The 15,103-nt window shown below is 42.9% G+C and overlaps 1 protein-coding gene across 3 annotated transcripts in view; it reads right to left on the bottom strand.

The window, feature by feature from the left end:
• Nucleotides 1-2,251: 2,251 nt before the first annotated feature.
• The window catches only part of LOC119481187 (ADAMTS-like protein 1), a 104,848-nt gene continuing 91,996 nt past the window's right edge, over nt 2,252-15,103 (bottom strand). For 2 of the 3 annotated variants that reach the window (XM_037757897.1, XM_037757900.1), the window contains 11 exons: nt 14,510-14,639; nt 11,198-11,408; nt 10,926-11,105; nt 10,148-10,301; nt 8,991-9,990; nt 8,758-8,885; nt 5,808-5,886; nt 5,458-5,662; nt 5,009-5,118; nt 4,628-4,848; nt 2,252-3,314 (listed from right to left, as the gene is read on the bottom strand). In XM_037757897.1, the coding sequence (XP_037613825.1) occupies nt 3,205-3,314; nt 4,628-4,848; nt 5,009-5,118; nt 5,458-5,662; nt 5,808-5,886; nt 8,758-8,885; nt 8,991-9,990; nt 10,148-10,301; nt 10,926-11,105; nt 11,198-11,408; nt 14,510-14,639 (2,528 nt within the window). In that variant the 3' untranslated portion in view covers nt 2,252-3,204. The remainder of the gene's footprint in view (nt 3,315-4,627; nt 4,849-5,008; nt 5,119-5,457; nt 5,663-5,807; nt 5,887-8,757; nt 8,886-8,990; nt 9,991-10,147; nt 10,302-10,925; nt 11,106-11,197; nt 11,409-14,509; nt 14,640-15,103) is intronic. The other variant, XM_037757898.1, reaches the window with a different exon arrangement.

Genomic DNA, 15,103 nt, shown 5'->3' on the forward strand with positions numbered 1-15,103 from the left:
TATAAATCCACCGCCTATTGACCAATCAAAGCTTGATGAGCGGATCGTATGGTAATATTACACACATATGAAGAAGTTTAAGTCATAATTCAGGCTGAAAACAACACAGTTTAAACTGACAAATGCAGGAAGGACAGCTGGCTGTGTGCTGTGGGTTTTTACCGCTTTGAATTATATTTTCATTCTTATTTTTAAACTTCCTCTTGAGTCCGTTTCACACCGCCTGAGAGGGTGCATGCAGCTGAAAGAAGGTTCAAAGAGTCATACACTTGGCATGATTAATACTGGGCATGATTAGGTGTAATCCAGTCATCCAATATACATTTAAAAGCTATTCATATCTAGACGAGTATATCTTACTTTTGAGTGTTCCGTTAAATTATTAACTCCGTTAATTTACGCATTCACACATCGGGAGTTTTTTCTTTTGCCAGCTGTTCTTCCTGCATTTGGCAGCTTCAACTGTGTTACTTTTAGCCTGGATTATGTGTTTAATTTCTTTGTGTTTGTCTAATATAGTTTACTCTTTGTAAAATGTGCCGCTCTGCCTGTCTGTCTGCAAGTCTGTGGACTTGACCATGTCTGTGATTAGTCATAAACTGCAAACACCGTCCCGTTCATGTGAACACGCTCGTAGCCAGACTGATAACCAGCTTCGTAGGACCGTTTAGCGGGATCTCGGTTGTTAGGGTTAGTGAAGCCAGATAACGAGAAGATACCCTGAGTATGTTGAACTCGCTTTGTAGTACAGGCTTCAGGACGGTTGGGACACCTTGTATAATAATACAAATAAAATAATAATAAATAACTAAATAAAATCATTTAAACTGAAAAATTGCAGTCTAAATTTGAACACCTTATATTTACAATGTCACTTGTTCACACATTTATTTGAGGAAAAAGAACACATTGGTAAAAGCATTATATTTTCATAAATTATCGAGATATGGAATTTGGCAAAAAAGTTTTTTTTTTGACTGGCTGCCACTTGAGTTAAGATTCAATCAGTGACTTCAGTGGGTCTTATTCAATAAGGAAAAGCCTTTGTCTGGTTTTTGTCTGTTTTTTGATGATGATGTTGATTTGTCACAAAGTAGGAACTATTAACAATACTGTCCCAACCGTCCAAGGGAAACAAGACACACTTTGGACTCGTGCTAGCTACCAAAAGAAAATTCAGCTAGGCCAGAAAATAAGCTTTCTAACAATATGTTTTTTGTACGTGGCATAACTAAAAACAGTGTGGTAGAAGAGTAAAAAATGAACTTACATGCAGTATATTTCAAAATACAATGTGTCTGCACTTTGAGGTTGAAAGTGAAGAGGGTGTGGATGATATATGAGCATGGTGATATAGGCAGAGTTGCTTTCTAACTTCCTAAAAAGGAACTGTCTCAACTGTTACAACCGACCCTATAGACCCATTTTAATACTTTCACCAATTTGAGCCCTTTGACTAGATAATGCAGTCATATTTTCATAAAAAGAGAGAAATCCACAACAAACAGATTATAAAAGGAATGTATTTAGTTTTATTTAATGATAAACCAGGCATGAGCAGAAAGCAACACATCAGTTCACCAGCAGAGGGTCCCCATTGCATGCACATCAAATACCCCCCAAAAAACTGTAGGGAAATGAATACTTAAAACCCACCCCTGTAATTATTTACAAAACTATGCACAAGAACACGCACGGAAATAAATAGTTAAAAGGACAAAAACAAATATCTACATAACTTAAGAGCATAAGTAATATGTTAATTGTGTTTTCCTTTCACAAAGCCAAATAATCACACCCAGAAAGGCCAAGTTATCTGTGAAGGTATGTGTTGCACTTGATGATGAAGCATTGTGGAACTGTCAAAAGTGCAAACCCTGCCTATCTGGCAGAAGTACGGTACATTAATCATGATCTTTAAAAAAAGTTCCCTACTGTTTTAACCAACATCCAAAAGTAACACATATTTACATGTGTTTAATGGAACTGTTGTTTTCCTTAAATTTCACACTAAAGCAAAAACATATCATTTGTTGGAGAGGATGAACAGCTATCTTCACCTCACATTTAAACATCACAAAGTGGTTAAAGGGACATTTTAACAAATATCTTTCCATGAAATACCAATATCGCAAAAAACACAATATATAAACAATGTAACTTTACAAATTAAAAAAAAAAACTCTACAAGCCGTGTTCTTAACAAAGACTTGGATGAGTTGAGTGCAAAATAAGTGTCTTTTTTTTTTCAAAAAATTGACTTGCTTCAGTCATACACCTCCATAGTGCAACCCACGCAAGATAAATCTTTATCATGTCCTACTTTTTATTCTACCAAAAATGCAGTAACAATGCCTGCAATTCTAATTCTTTCCCTCTTCAAATGACTTGACCAATCGCTACGGTCAACACTTACCCAAAATGATAGCACAGATCTATTTCCCATGTGGCTGATACCAAATGTACTGTATATCATTTATCAAATATGAGGCCTTAAGCCATGTTAGCCTTTTCCCATTTATATGCAGCATTATGCTGTTCAAACGAGTTTACCCATGCCTCTAGAATAAAAGCTCATTTAGCATCAAAACTATTTATCAACACTGTTTTGGAGACCATTGCAATAAAGGCAAACACACAACTATCCAGTGGTTATCAAAAGCTTAGGGGTCTACCCAGAATCCCTGGGTACGAAGTCAATCAATGATAAAAATACATATTTGTGGTGGTGCAGCACCGTCGTTCCATTCTTTTAGGGAAACCCTGAAACTACACCAGAGGTTGTTCTTTATGAGTTCCCCTTTACGGAGCCACGCAGTCACCACAAGGTCTATTACTCACAACGGAAATGTATCTTTTTGCATAATTTAGGAAAGCTTCATGAACGTCAGATTTAAAAGGAAAAAAAGAAGAAAGAAGTAAAACTGAAGCCTTCATTAACAGACACGTCACTCCTCTCAAAACGTTCAAATTCAAACCCACACATGATATCTTTGAGGAAAGCAGATCACAACCACTCTACAGTAGGTATGACCGTCCAAACATTCCTCCACACGCAGGAATCCCCACCTAAGGCCGGTCATTGAAGACAGTCGTGGGGTGTGAGGATGGGACGTAGAGGTTTCAAGTCTCTGTCGGCTGTCTGAGCATCTTCCCCGACCTGTCCAGGTCAAACATGGAACCTCGTCTCGCGTCCCCCCCGCCTCAGGTGTTTCGGCAGGAATGACAGCAGCGGTTCTTAAACTGGGGCAGCGGACAAAGCTCCAGCTGTCGAACCTTCTCGCAGTACCTCGTGCTGTCTCGACACTCTCCTGCTGGAGCACACAGACGTTATAGTTTACTACAAATGCCACAACAAGACATCAACAAGTCCTCCCAGAAATAATATCTCCAGTATAAACTACTTTTATAGGGAATGTTTGTGGATAACTTGGATAAAGGTAACTATTTGAGTACCACAAGCAAAATTCCTTTCCCTTGTTTTCTATTAGGGTGCCAGCAGAAATTTCAGAAACCGATGCTTCCAAACCTCAGCATATGAAACTATGTGCATTATGGACTGGGCCCATTAATGGAATGTAACATGATGGAGCTTTTGCACAAATTATCCTGGCAATAATATTTATAATTTTATAATATCATTTTAGCTCCAATCTAAGTAGTTTATTTAGGGCAAGACCTCAGAAATAGGCCATTAATGTGATCATACACCTGATTCAACTGTTATCAGGCCATTAAATGTGCGTTACCGCTCAATATGAGCATCATAGATGTGGGTCAATAGGGGCCTACTACGTTGTAAAAGTAAAAGCGAAACTTAAAAACAATACACGGAGGGGCTGAAGCCGATCCCAGCTGACATTGGGCGAAGGCGGGGTTCACCCTGGACAGGTCGCCAGACTACCACAGGGCTGACACATAGAGACAGACAACCAATCACACTCACATTCACACCTACGGGACATTTAAAGTCAACAATGAACCTAAGCTGCATGTCTCTGGACTGTGGGAGGAAACCGGAGAACCCGGAGAAAACCCACGCTAACACGGGGAGAACATGCAAACGGGGGAAAAGGTTGTGTTTTGGCTTAAAATAACTATGTTTCATAAGTGAAACTTGTGAACACAAAGACAACTACTGTTGTTCTCCTGGGTGAAAGCTCTGTGGCCCCGACCTCTAACCCATAAGCAGTTTCACACTGTCTGTACCACAGCGCCTCACTTCTGCTTTTACTCCTAATATAATTACTACGGTCGATCGAGATCACTGTGGCGTTTTTTTATTCCTTTTTTCGGTGAGCAACCATGCGAATAGATGATACCACCTACTAGTGGGTGTAGTAGGACCCTACTGAGCCACATGAGCCTTGTAACCACTGATAACGCCCCATTTAATGACTTGATAACAGTCTAATCGGCTGGATCAGGACATTAGCTGGGACTGACAGCACTGTGCTGTACATTTTCAGTATTTTCAGAGGAAATTTAACCATCAACATATGGAGTTATACGATATTCAATATGCTATACAACATATAAGAAATTCAGGATCATTTTAAAATCAAGATGTTATCATAATTAAGTAACCGCTTGTCTCCATTTTGCCATCAGCGTTACTTTTCCTCACCTCTGCCACAGGACAAAATGTTACATCGCTGCCAGCTGGGAGGGCGAGGCTTCCACATGCAGTGATGTTCGCGCGTGGCCTTTCCGCTTCGCCGGTGCGCGCAGGTCACCTGGCGCGACTGGAAACCGTGGCGTCCACAGGTGGCGGTGCACTGCGTCCACGGCCCGAAGCGCCACTGAAGGGCGCAGGCCTCTGAGGAGCAATTCTTCAGAGAGCTGGGCCTACAAACATAGATAAAGAAAAGGGTCTAGTTGTGGGAAATACACTGGTGGGTGGCCTTTTTCACTGGAAAATAAGGTATCACTTATTATTATTTATTGTACATCAACATCATATATCAACTGTTATGCAGTACATTCATTTTATGATATCCATAATTACCTTTGGAGTCCACTGCACATCCTATAGGGGACTTTGGTGGCGTTTGTGTCTTGGCAGTAAACGTGGCGTTGCTGTGTGGCCAAACTGGGACCCACACATTGACCATGACACTAAAAGAGGAGATTCATTTCATTCTTTTTTGCAAATATGATGGGAAATTCCCATAGTAAACAAAGATGGAAAAAGAGTTACCACAGAAAAAGGTTGGTTCCCTATTACAACGAATATGTGGAAGGATTAACAGGGTGCTTCCCCTTTAAATAATTTGGAAAACAAATAAACACAAAACATGCCAGTTACTCCGCTGTTGAGAAACAATCTCAAATTAACTTTTCTGACAACTGGCACACAGTTTCTGAGGTAAATTGTGTTTTGCTCGTATAAAAAGCCTTGACACAGTCCATGTAGACGTGTTGAGGTGTGTTTGTGGTCATTATAAATAGACTCACTGCTCCCCAGGTGGTAGTGGCCCATCTGGTACAGGGCAGCAGGTTGCATAGCCTGGTGTCAGAGGGTCTCCTCCCTGTGCCAAGGCAGCGCTGGCTCTCCATCTCTCTTGATCTGCCCTCTGGACCCTTCAGGCAGCGAACACTCCTGGTCTGGGACCCACCTCCGCAATTGGCTGAACATGGGGACCAAGGATCCACTCGCCACCTAATCCAAACCACCGAGGGAAAGTGGACAATAACTTAAAGTTTGTATGTTTATCAGAAAGTATTTTTTTGGGCACAAAAGTACTCAAATATTCAAGCAAGTAAAGGAGACAGTGGGAACTGGTCTTGTAGTAGTAGCAAGGTACCTGAGGGGGCAGGCTTGTCCATGGCACAGCTCTGCTGACTGGCTGCTGTTAATCCTCTCTGAGTTTCTTCCTCTGCCAGCTGAAAATACAATAGAAAAACACACTATGTTTTTGTGGTCTTGGATACTGCAGAAATCTGTACTGTACATTTCTGATTTCAGTGTCCTCTCTGTGAATGTGGTGTAGTGTCCCATGTCTTACTGCAGTGTTCTTACCAGTACAATGAGGAGGTTTACAAACCTCAACTCAACATGTACACACCATATATTGTTTGGAGCTGAAGACGCTTTTGTATTGCCTGGTAGACACCAATAGTCTGATGTGTAGTCAGTTATAGGGGAGTTAAAGGTGCACTAGGTAAGAACCCATTACCAAGAGGGTCATGATACTCGGGCGTGTATCATAAGAAGTGGCCTGCTCTTGTTATCTCCGTCAGGTGTAAGACTGTGGGGAGATTATGGGCTCATCGTGAGTGAGTGTGTGTGTCTGTCTGTCCACGGCTGATCTTTCATACTACTGGACCCATCAGCCGAATATTTGTTGTAGTGATTCACACTTTTTGAAAAACATATTTTATTGACTGTTTATACCGTCATTGACTGCCGTCTCCTCACTCTTCTTAACCGGCCGGTAGCAGCCGCAAGTGATCAACAACTGCTTCAGTAGCAAAAGGCATTTCCGGCGATCGGCTAGCCTAAAAACAAGCCTTACCTACTCTGTTTTTGCTGACATCCATAGGAGAGTTTGGTCTCATTTTTAACTGTAGCATCTGCAGATTAATTCCATACTCAATATGTTATGATCCACCAAAGTTAGTCCCGATACGAGATAAACAGATCCCTGTTTTTTGTTATCTTCGCTGCCATGTTGGCTATAAAGAAGCCGGGAGGAACAATTGAGTAAGATTGAACTCTTCTTTGTTTGGGAGAGGAGAGGGAGATCTGCACTCTTACTGTGTGCACTTTTCTAGTTCAGAAATGAGAGTGCACTTTCCAAAAACCTGGGAAAGAATTATATTTTCAATTTCCTTGTAAAGGCATTAACAGTTCTTGGGATTGCATTCTTAAGATTCCTGAAGTGCATCCATTAGACACAACCTTAAACTGGGTTTGAATTAAAAATATTTTTTAAAAAATCCAGTTTGGACATTTTTCAGCACGTTTAATCCCCTTTATCCTCCGTTTAGATTAGGGGAATTGGGTGCACCCACTAAATCTTCTTTGAAACACTGCCTGGAATCTCTAATTGTTGTCGTATGGGGAGGAAAAGTGGCGGAGCATCAGGAAACCCGGCAGTGGCGGTGCTTTGATGAGAAAATGCAGCGAGGTCGCGACTGATCATGCTCCGAGGAGAGGAATGACAGCGCCGCTCGGAGATGACCCGAGCTGTGGCACGATCCGGACATTCCCTATCACTGACTCAGCCAGACGAGCCACCAGGGTGTGTAGAAGCTTACTGTATATCTGTTATGCCTGTGTGTGTGTTTCCAGTTGAAAAGAACATTTCCCAGAATCTCTAAGCCTCCACCACAAAAGAACAACACATATTACTGTAAACTGGACTACATTAAAGTGTATTAGGACAAACTCAACCTGACATTAGGTTAATACTGACTCTATTGTTGAACAGCTCTAACTTTTTACTCTACGGATATGAGAGCGGTATCTAATTTCTCTTCCACTGTTTTATAGTGATTATGTCTGTCCGGGTCAAATTGATCACTATAAGTGGATGATTATTATAATTGAATCTTTGTTGCTGTGCATCATTTCCCACGCAGATTATCATCTACGGGCCAACTTTTCTATTTACTGGCTCGCTTCTTCTGCCTTTTCCCTCACCAAGGGTGAGACATTGCCGTCTTTGGCCGGCTCTGCAGCACGAGCGTGCATGCAGATGAACGGCGCCCCTTTGCCGGGGCTCCTCGCTCGCTCACTCGGTAGCGGCATGGAGGGACACGGCATGTGTGCCGCAAAGCCGGTTGAGGATTGGAAAAAGTTTCACTTGGGGGGCATTACATGACCAGGCATAATCAATCCACTTTCCCCCATAATCATTTGTTTTTCATTCAGAGAAGACTCTCCTTTTCCCGTTATGATATCAATGTGCACGGCATCAGCCTCAGGTTTCCAGTCGGAGAGCAGACGGCCCGCGAGGCAAAGTATCACGGAAGTAAAGTAAAAAACTAAAACTAAAATTAAATTAACGTTAGTCTAACATAGTTTTAAAATGTTTTTCCGTATGTTTTCATGTATGAAAAGACCCAAAATGAACACTGTAAGCGGACTACTTGATCACTATAAGCGAAATTATTCAAACAGCATTTGTATAGAAATGATTCTGTCCCAAACTGTTGATTATTGTAACCGTGATCACTATAAAGGGTTTCCACTGTAGCTTGACTACAACCTAAAGATGCTAAATGCAAGATGCTAAATGCAAGATTGCCTCTGCACGGCTGAGCCTGCGGCTTGTAGCTAACGGTGCTAACAGTGAAAACTGTGCTGACAGAGCTAACAATGTTAACCTGGGGGGGATGTGAGGGGGGAACTGGAGGGCTTCCGTGACGGTGCTGTCGGTTAGGAGGGTGTTATCAGCTGTAACCGCCATATGAGTGCAATACAGAGTGGCGGCCGTGAGCTAGCCAGTGGGGCACGTTCACATGCAGTATCATGCGCTAAAAGGCACGCACAGCTGGCCCGGTTATGTCAACAAAGCATGGAGAAACTCGGATTACAACGCACGCAGAAGGAGACTTCATTCTCTGCTCAGGTAGACATTACTCCTCTATTCTCTGTTAACGATGCTATGTTAATGCAGGTCTGAATGTTTGGACAATCATTATTCACATAGAGTGACGTATTCCAGAGGTTAAACTAACCATTATCTAGCAAGAATTACAGTTGATTCAAAAACGCCTGGAGCAAGATTCTGTCTTTGTGGATTTTACCTGTAATCTGCAGCCAAGACGAAAGAGATGTAGTTCCAAGGCGGTTCCTGGCAGTGCAGGTGTACAGACCCTCATCCGCCCTGCTTGGAGGCTGGATCCTCAGTGAGCCGGTGGACAACAGGCCTACTCTGCCAACACAAAGACAACGCAACCACTCAATCAACTACTTCTATTCAACAAAATCTGCAGTTTTTTTTTTTTATACCTTTCACACATTAAAGGGTAGTTCATACCTGCTGTTGTAGAGCAACTCTTTTCCATTCTTTGTCCACGTCAGGGTTGGTTCAGGGTTTCCCAGTGTCTCACACCTCAGCTCCAAACTAGCAATGGGTTTCTGCAGCAAAACCGGCACGCCCACGTGAACTATCATTTCAGACGACGGCGCCACTCCGACCTTCCTGGGCCGTTGGATTATCACCGGGCTTCTTGGCCTGGACGCGTGGGCTTTGATGTTCGGCTTATAAAGGAGGGGCCCTTGCGTGGAGGATTCCACATTTTCCGTGGGATGAAGAGTAGACTCATTGGTTTCACCTTGTGTCATGGTGAGCTCACTGAGCAACTGTGCGATGAGTTGTTCCCCCCACGGTCCTCCGAGGCCTTCGGAGAGGCCGTGCATGATCTCATCTAGCCTGTGGGTATCGGCGGTGAGTACGAGCAGGCTTGAAAGTTCTGAGCTCGCCCTCTCGTCCTCCAGGGTCGACCTGTTCTTTTCACTGGAGTGTGTCTTATCAGCGGTGTCTTTCTCATCTTGGAGAGAGCCTTTGAGCTCAAGCAAATGCTCAACAATGCTGTCATAGTGGTTGAGGGAGATGGGCAGCTCCTGAAATCTTTCCCCCGTTGAGGCCACGTCTGGCTTTTGTTGTCCGCCTGCGAGGATCCATGACTCGGGAACAGAGAGCTTCTGCTTGCTGCCAATAATCTGTAGGACAAAATGTTCTTGTGTCCGACCTGCGACGCATGTGTATATCCCGGCGTCAGATGTGCGAAGCTGCTGAATCTTCACGTATCCTGGTGCTGTTATGGAGAGGTGCGGGAGGCCGACCAAGGGCTTTCCTTCCTTCAACCATCGGATGTGGCCCTTGCGGAAGTGGCGGGTCGGGCAGCGAAGGACCATAGTTGTCCAGGGGAGCAGGTAGGCATAGCCTCCCACTACCAACTGTAACTTTTTGCCCTTCCTCCACTGGATATACACCTTCTTCTGGGCCAGTATGGTGGGATCAGGCTTGACAGAGTCTGTTGTGAAATTAACAGAACAGGTGAATGGCATAGTTACTGCCTGTGCTATCTGTACTTCTGTTCATTTGTAATTTTCAAGTTGACACAACTGAGATGAGGAATTTTTTTCTTGCTTACTAACAAAACAAAGCAGTACAAATAGAGCTGAACATACTCTGACAGAGCCTGAGGGAGCACGGCCGGATTTTGGTGGGCCGGGCCATCAGGGAACAGTTCGCAGGGTCTACGGTCCAATGTCCCCTATCTTCCCTTTGTTTTCTGCAGACTGCCTGTAGTCTCTGAATCCCATTTCCACAAGTCACTGAACACTGGACAAATAGATTATATTGTAAGATATGAAAATGAGCCCTTTATACTGTATACATGGCATTACATTTTGATTGTGACCACTTTAAAAGGCGGGCCCATCTGCTTTCTTTTCTGTTTTGTTCAAATGGAAATGCCCGCTCGTTGGCAAAAAGCAGTGATGTAGGTTACCAAAGTAAGCTAATCAATAAGGTTATGAATAATGTGAACGCTAGCACTAGCTGAGTCAAAGTTAGCTGTGCTAAGTTTGGAAGTAACTGAAAGGGTTATTTCAGATTATTTCAAGTAGGGTGGTATGCATACACCTGTGTTCTGCAAGGTAAAATAATGTAAATAATATAATAAATAGTATTTTTTTTATGTATATGTACTCAATGTGTAGCAGCGTTGTCATGCAGAAAACTACATCAGGTCACATGGGAAAAAGTTTTTAGACAGGCTTGGGAAAATAGCCTTTTGATGCTAAAACATACATACTTTGACCCAAATTTTAACGTTCAGCTTTGAATACATAAGGAACACCACTGGGAAGCTACAGAATGATATAAAAACTTTAAAAAAAAAAAAACACAAAATAATGGACCCGCCCTTTAAAAAGGTAGGTTGGTGCCTTGAGAAAAGCCTACCTGGGACCAGTCAGTTGTGACCCATTGAGGAGGGCACTCCTGCTTGACACAGATCTGCTGGTTTGCAGGGCTTTTGGACGGGCAAAAGGTGTCAGGCAGCTCCAGGATACTACCATCTGCCAACCGCTGTTTGCACAGGACCTGCCTCCTTTGGAATCCACCACCACAGCTCTGGGAGCACTACAAAAACACAGAGGTGCCAGGGGTTGCATTAGCAATATGTGCTGGGCAAGGCATTTATGGCGGTGAACTTCCTCAGTGAGAGCCTTTACCTGTCCCCAGTCCCGTGTGTCCCACATAGGAGGGCAGTCAAAGCGGTTGCAGGCTTGGACAGGGCTGGGCTTTGGGCTCTGACAGTCTTCATCCCTCAAAACCTCAGTGCGGTTGCTGTCCCTAGACGGCCGGTGGGTGCATGCCACAGTGCGGGTCATCAGACCAACCCCACAAGTAGCAGAGCATGAACTCCATTCCGCCGTTTCCCACCTGTGAATACAATGTTTGTCATTAAATCATTGTATGGCATAGTCAAGGAAGCTGAACACCAGGCTACTTCTATTTTGAATTTCACCTGTATTTGGATGTTAACTACACACGGGTTGGTTTTGAATTTAAAGAAGACCTATTATGCTCATTGTTAGGTGCATACTTATATTTTGGGTTTCTACTAGAACATGTTGACATGCTTTAATGTTCAAAATACGCTTTACTTTTCTCATACCGGCTGTGCTGCAGCACCTCTTTTCACCTTACACCTTTTGCAGACCTTTTACATGCTCAAAAAAACTATATAACACACTAAAGCATCATAATTATTATAATTTTGTGCTGGTTTTTCAACTCTTAACCTTTGCTGTTCCTGATTAATCACCATACTTTGTCTTTTGTGTACGTGTATATGTAGCCCCATTATCCAACCTATAAAAGGAGTGCAGTCAGGAGGAGTTCAGTCAGAGTGCTTGATGTTTTTACTTGATCCCGTGAGAGGACACTCTTGCAGTCTTATGAATGTGTAAATTCATGAAAGTGAAATTCATGAAAGTGAATACGAGCGAAAATGGAAAAAAAGAGTGATTCATGGGGCCAGATCCTGGCGAAGAAACGTTAAATCTCCCACTGAATTTACTGATATTTGAGAAATCCCTATGGCATAACTTCTTCACTCGCATTTTCCAAATCTCCGTGCACCAATATTTTACCGAGTGATGAATCCAGCATCAAAGTTTTCTGAGCGCTTTTATCCCGATCTTGAAAATGATGTGTCATGTGTCTAACTCGTCGCTATGCCTTTAAAAAGGCATCTAAATGTTTGGCTTTGACCAAGATGGCAGCGATTTTACTTCTTCCTTGACAGATTAGGTGATATTTCAAAACTTTTCATATTTACTCAAGGGTCCAGGGACTGAGGAGAATTGGGAATGAAGCTTGTTTCTGGACTGGCACTATACTCAAAGCCAAATCCTATGGCTGTTTCCCTTCAGAGGGAACAGTATCCAAAGAGTGTAGCTTAATACGGGAGGGTGAGGAGGCCTCAGGGAGGGAGCGAAGGGCCAAAGGAAACAAGTCCAATACAGCGTTTGTTGTGCCTAAAAACAAGACTCAAGGCCTGGAAAAACAGGCGAGGGCAGGCTGCAAGCCTCTGAGTTCTCTGACAAGAGTGTGAGTGGTGGAACACCGACACCGCGCACGGTGTTAACTTTAAACGTGTGGCCTACCGCAAAATCCACTCACCGTTTAGCCACGGCTCAGTTCTATTAAACATCATGCCATTATGCTGCTTAACCATTCAGGTATTTCATTTTGATGAATTTGGTGTGCTTGTTGTTGGATGATAGTTGGATAAACTAAAGAGCTGCAAAACTTGGACTAAAACTTTAGTTTAGTATATTCTTGAAGGGATAGTTCAGGTGTTTTGAAGTGGGATTGTATGAGGTACTCATCCGTAGTCAGTGTATTACCTACAGTAGATGACGGTCGGCACACACCCAGTTTGGAGAAGCAGACAGTAGTTACTGCACGGAAAAGAATGTACTGCTGTGGATGGGGATGATGATCACACATCATACAGTGACAGATTTGCCACATTATCAGAGGGTTTAACAATGTGGTTTTGGAAAGCCCAATCTGGGGTCATTAAAATCAAAAGGATTTTTCCCCATGGGAGCATGAATATAGTCACCAAACCTCATGGCAAAACGTATTTTAGCCACCTAAAAGAAAGGCTCAACTAAAAGAAATCAATATTACTTTGAGTATACACTATATTTAGAATATTTTCACCAGTTGACCTTACCTTGAGACAGCTACACAGTCTATGTTTCCGACAGGGAACCTAAGCTGTTATCTATGCTCTCACCAAGGCAGCAAGACTCCATTGAAAACAACAGTAAGTTTACCTTGCAGAACACGGGAGTTGCTAGTCTACCGCTGCCTCGATCGGTTAGTTTGTTTGGACTATTGTGTGACTTCACCAACTCCCGTGTTCTGCAAGGTAAAATTACTGTTTTTTTTCAATGGAGTCTGGTGGCTTTGGCAAGAGCCTAGATGAATACAACAGCTCCAATTACCCGTTGGAAAGAGCTGACTGTCGGCAAGGTAAAGAGGTGAAAATATTCTAAATATAGCGTACACTTAAACTGATATTGATTTTTTTTAGGTGAGCCTTTCTTTTAGGTGGCTAAAATGTGTTTTGAGGTTTGGTGACTATATTCATGCTCCCAAGAGGAAAAATCCTTTTGATTTTAATGACCCCAGATTGGGCTTTCCAAAACCACATTGTTAAACCCTCTGATAATGTGGCAAATATGTCACTTTATGATGTGTGATCACTGAAGGTCATTCCTCGTAGTATGAAAAAGCCAAGTGGAAGCTTTTTGTTGCAGTCGAGAAAAGGGAATGCCAACTACAGCAGCAGAGGCATCCTACATTTCTGTGCTAACACAAGAAAAGTACAGTTTCACATGTCAGCCTTAGCAGATATCGCCACCACTGACACCTGGTCCCTGTTTATAGTCTGATTCTGAACCGGTTCCACAAGTCGTCCCCCTGGCTTCATTTACTGCTCTCACTGATACAACCATCCATCTCTGTCATTCTGCTTCAGTATCACTTGGACCCAAGTGGCCTAAATAGTGATTTAATTGGCCCGAGTGGTTTAAACTGAGAGAGGATAATGTAGTGGATTAGAAGGATTTGAATCTCTTTTGTACACATCCAGTGATTAGTAGAGATTAATTGATTCAACTAGTGTGATGTGTGTTTTTTGATAGTCGGAAAGTTAAGCAGTTCCAGGTGTAGAACCCGTTGATGCATCAGGGCTCTGGGAAATGGTACATTAATGTCCCAGCTCTCTTTAGTGCATATTTTCGCTGGGTTACAGACTTGGCAAACTAATAAATAGCAGAGCCAGATTTCAGTCCTGTTTTTAATTAATATGTTCGTCTTGAATGCAGCCAAACCCCTTTTTTCCATTTCCTCCTCAGTTTTACAACATCCATCAATCAAGTCTATTTTAATGTTCGTGCACAAACCATTTCAAACAATGTCTAAATGATAATGACGTACGGTACGTTTGTGTTTTGGCGTACCTGGGCGGGCAGGGCTGAGTTTTGCAGTCCTGCAGGAGTTGCGGGGGCCGACGGGAGCTCACACACAGGCTCTGGTCTGCTGCCTCTCTGGTCTGCTTGTTCAGGCAGATGACCACGGCCTCCTGCACACCTGGGATTAGACAGCATCGAGCGATCACAAGGGATGTCCAAAGAACAATGAGCTATTGTGCAGGGTTCAATCATAAGTGCTTTCAACTTTTTAAAGGGGACATATCATGAAAAACTCACTTTTTCAGTGCTTGTGCACATACATTTGAGTATCTGGAGTACCTACCAACCGACCCACAAACTGTGAAATAAGACAACCCAGTCAGTTTTTTGTGGGCTACATAGATAAGAAAACATGTGATTCAACAAGCCAATCAGATCTGGCTCCCCTTCCTATGTCACATGCAGGCTCATTAGAATATGCCGCCCACAGCTTGAGAACTACCTTTGCAAAGGTGCACCACATCAGAGCAGACTGTTTCGGGTGGGGTTCTTAAAGAGACAGGTGTTAAAATTGAACGTTTCAGACAGAGGGTGAATACAGGTACATTCAGACAGACAGTATGAGAAAAATAAGGTGTTTTT

This window comes from Sebastes umbrosus, chromosome 22 (assembly GCF_015220745.1).
Source record: "Sebastes umbrosus isolate fSebUmb1 chromosome 22, fSebUmb1.pri, whole genome shotgun sequence".
Taxonomy (NCBI): Eukaryota; Metazoa; Chordata; class Actinopteri; order Perciformes; family Sebastidae; genus Sebastes; species Sebastes umbrosus.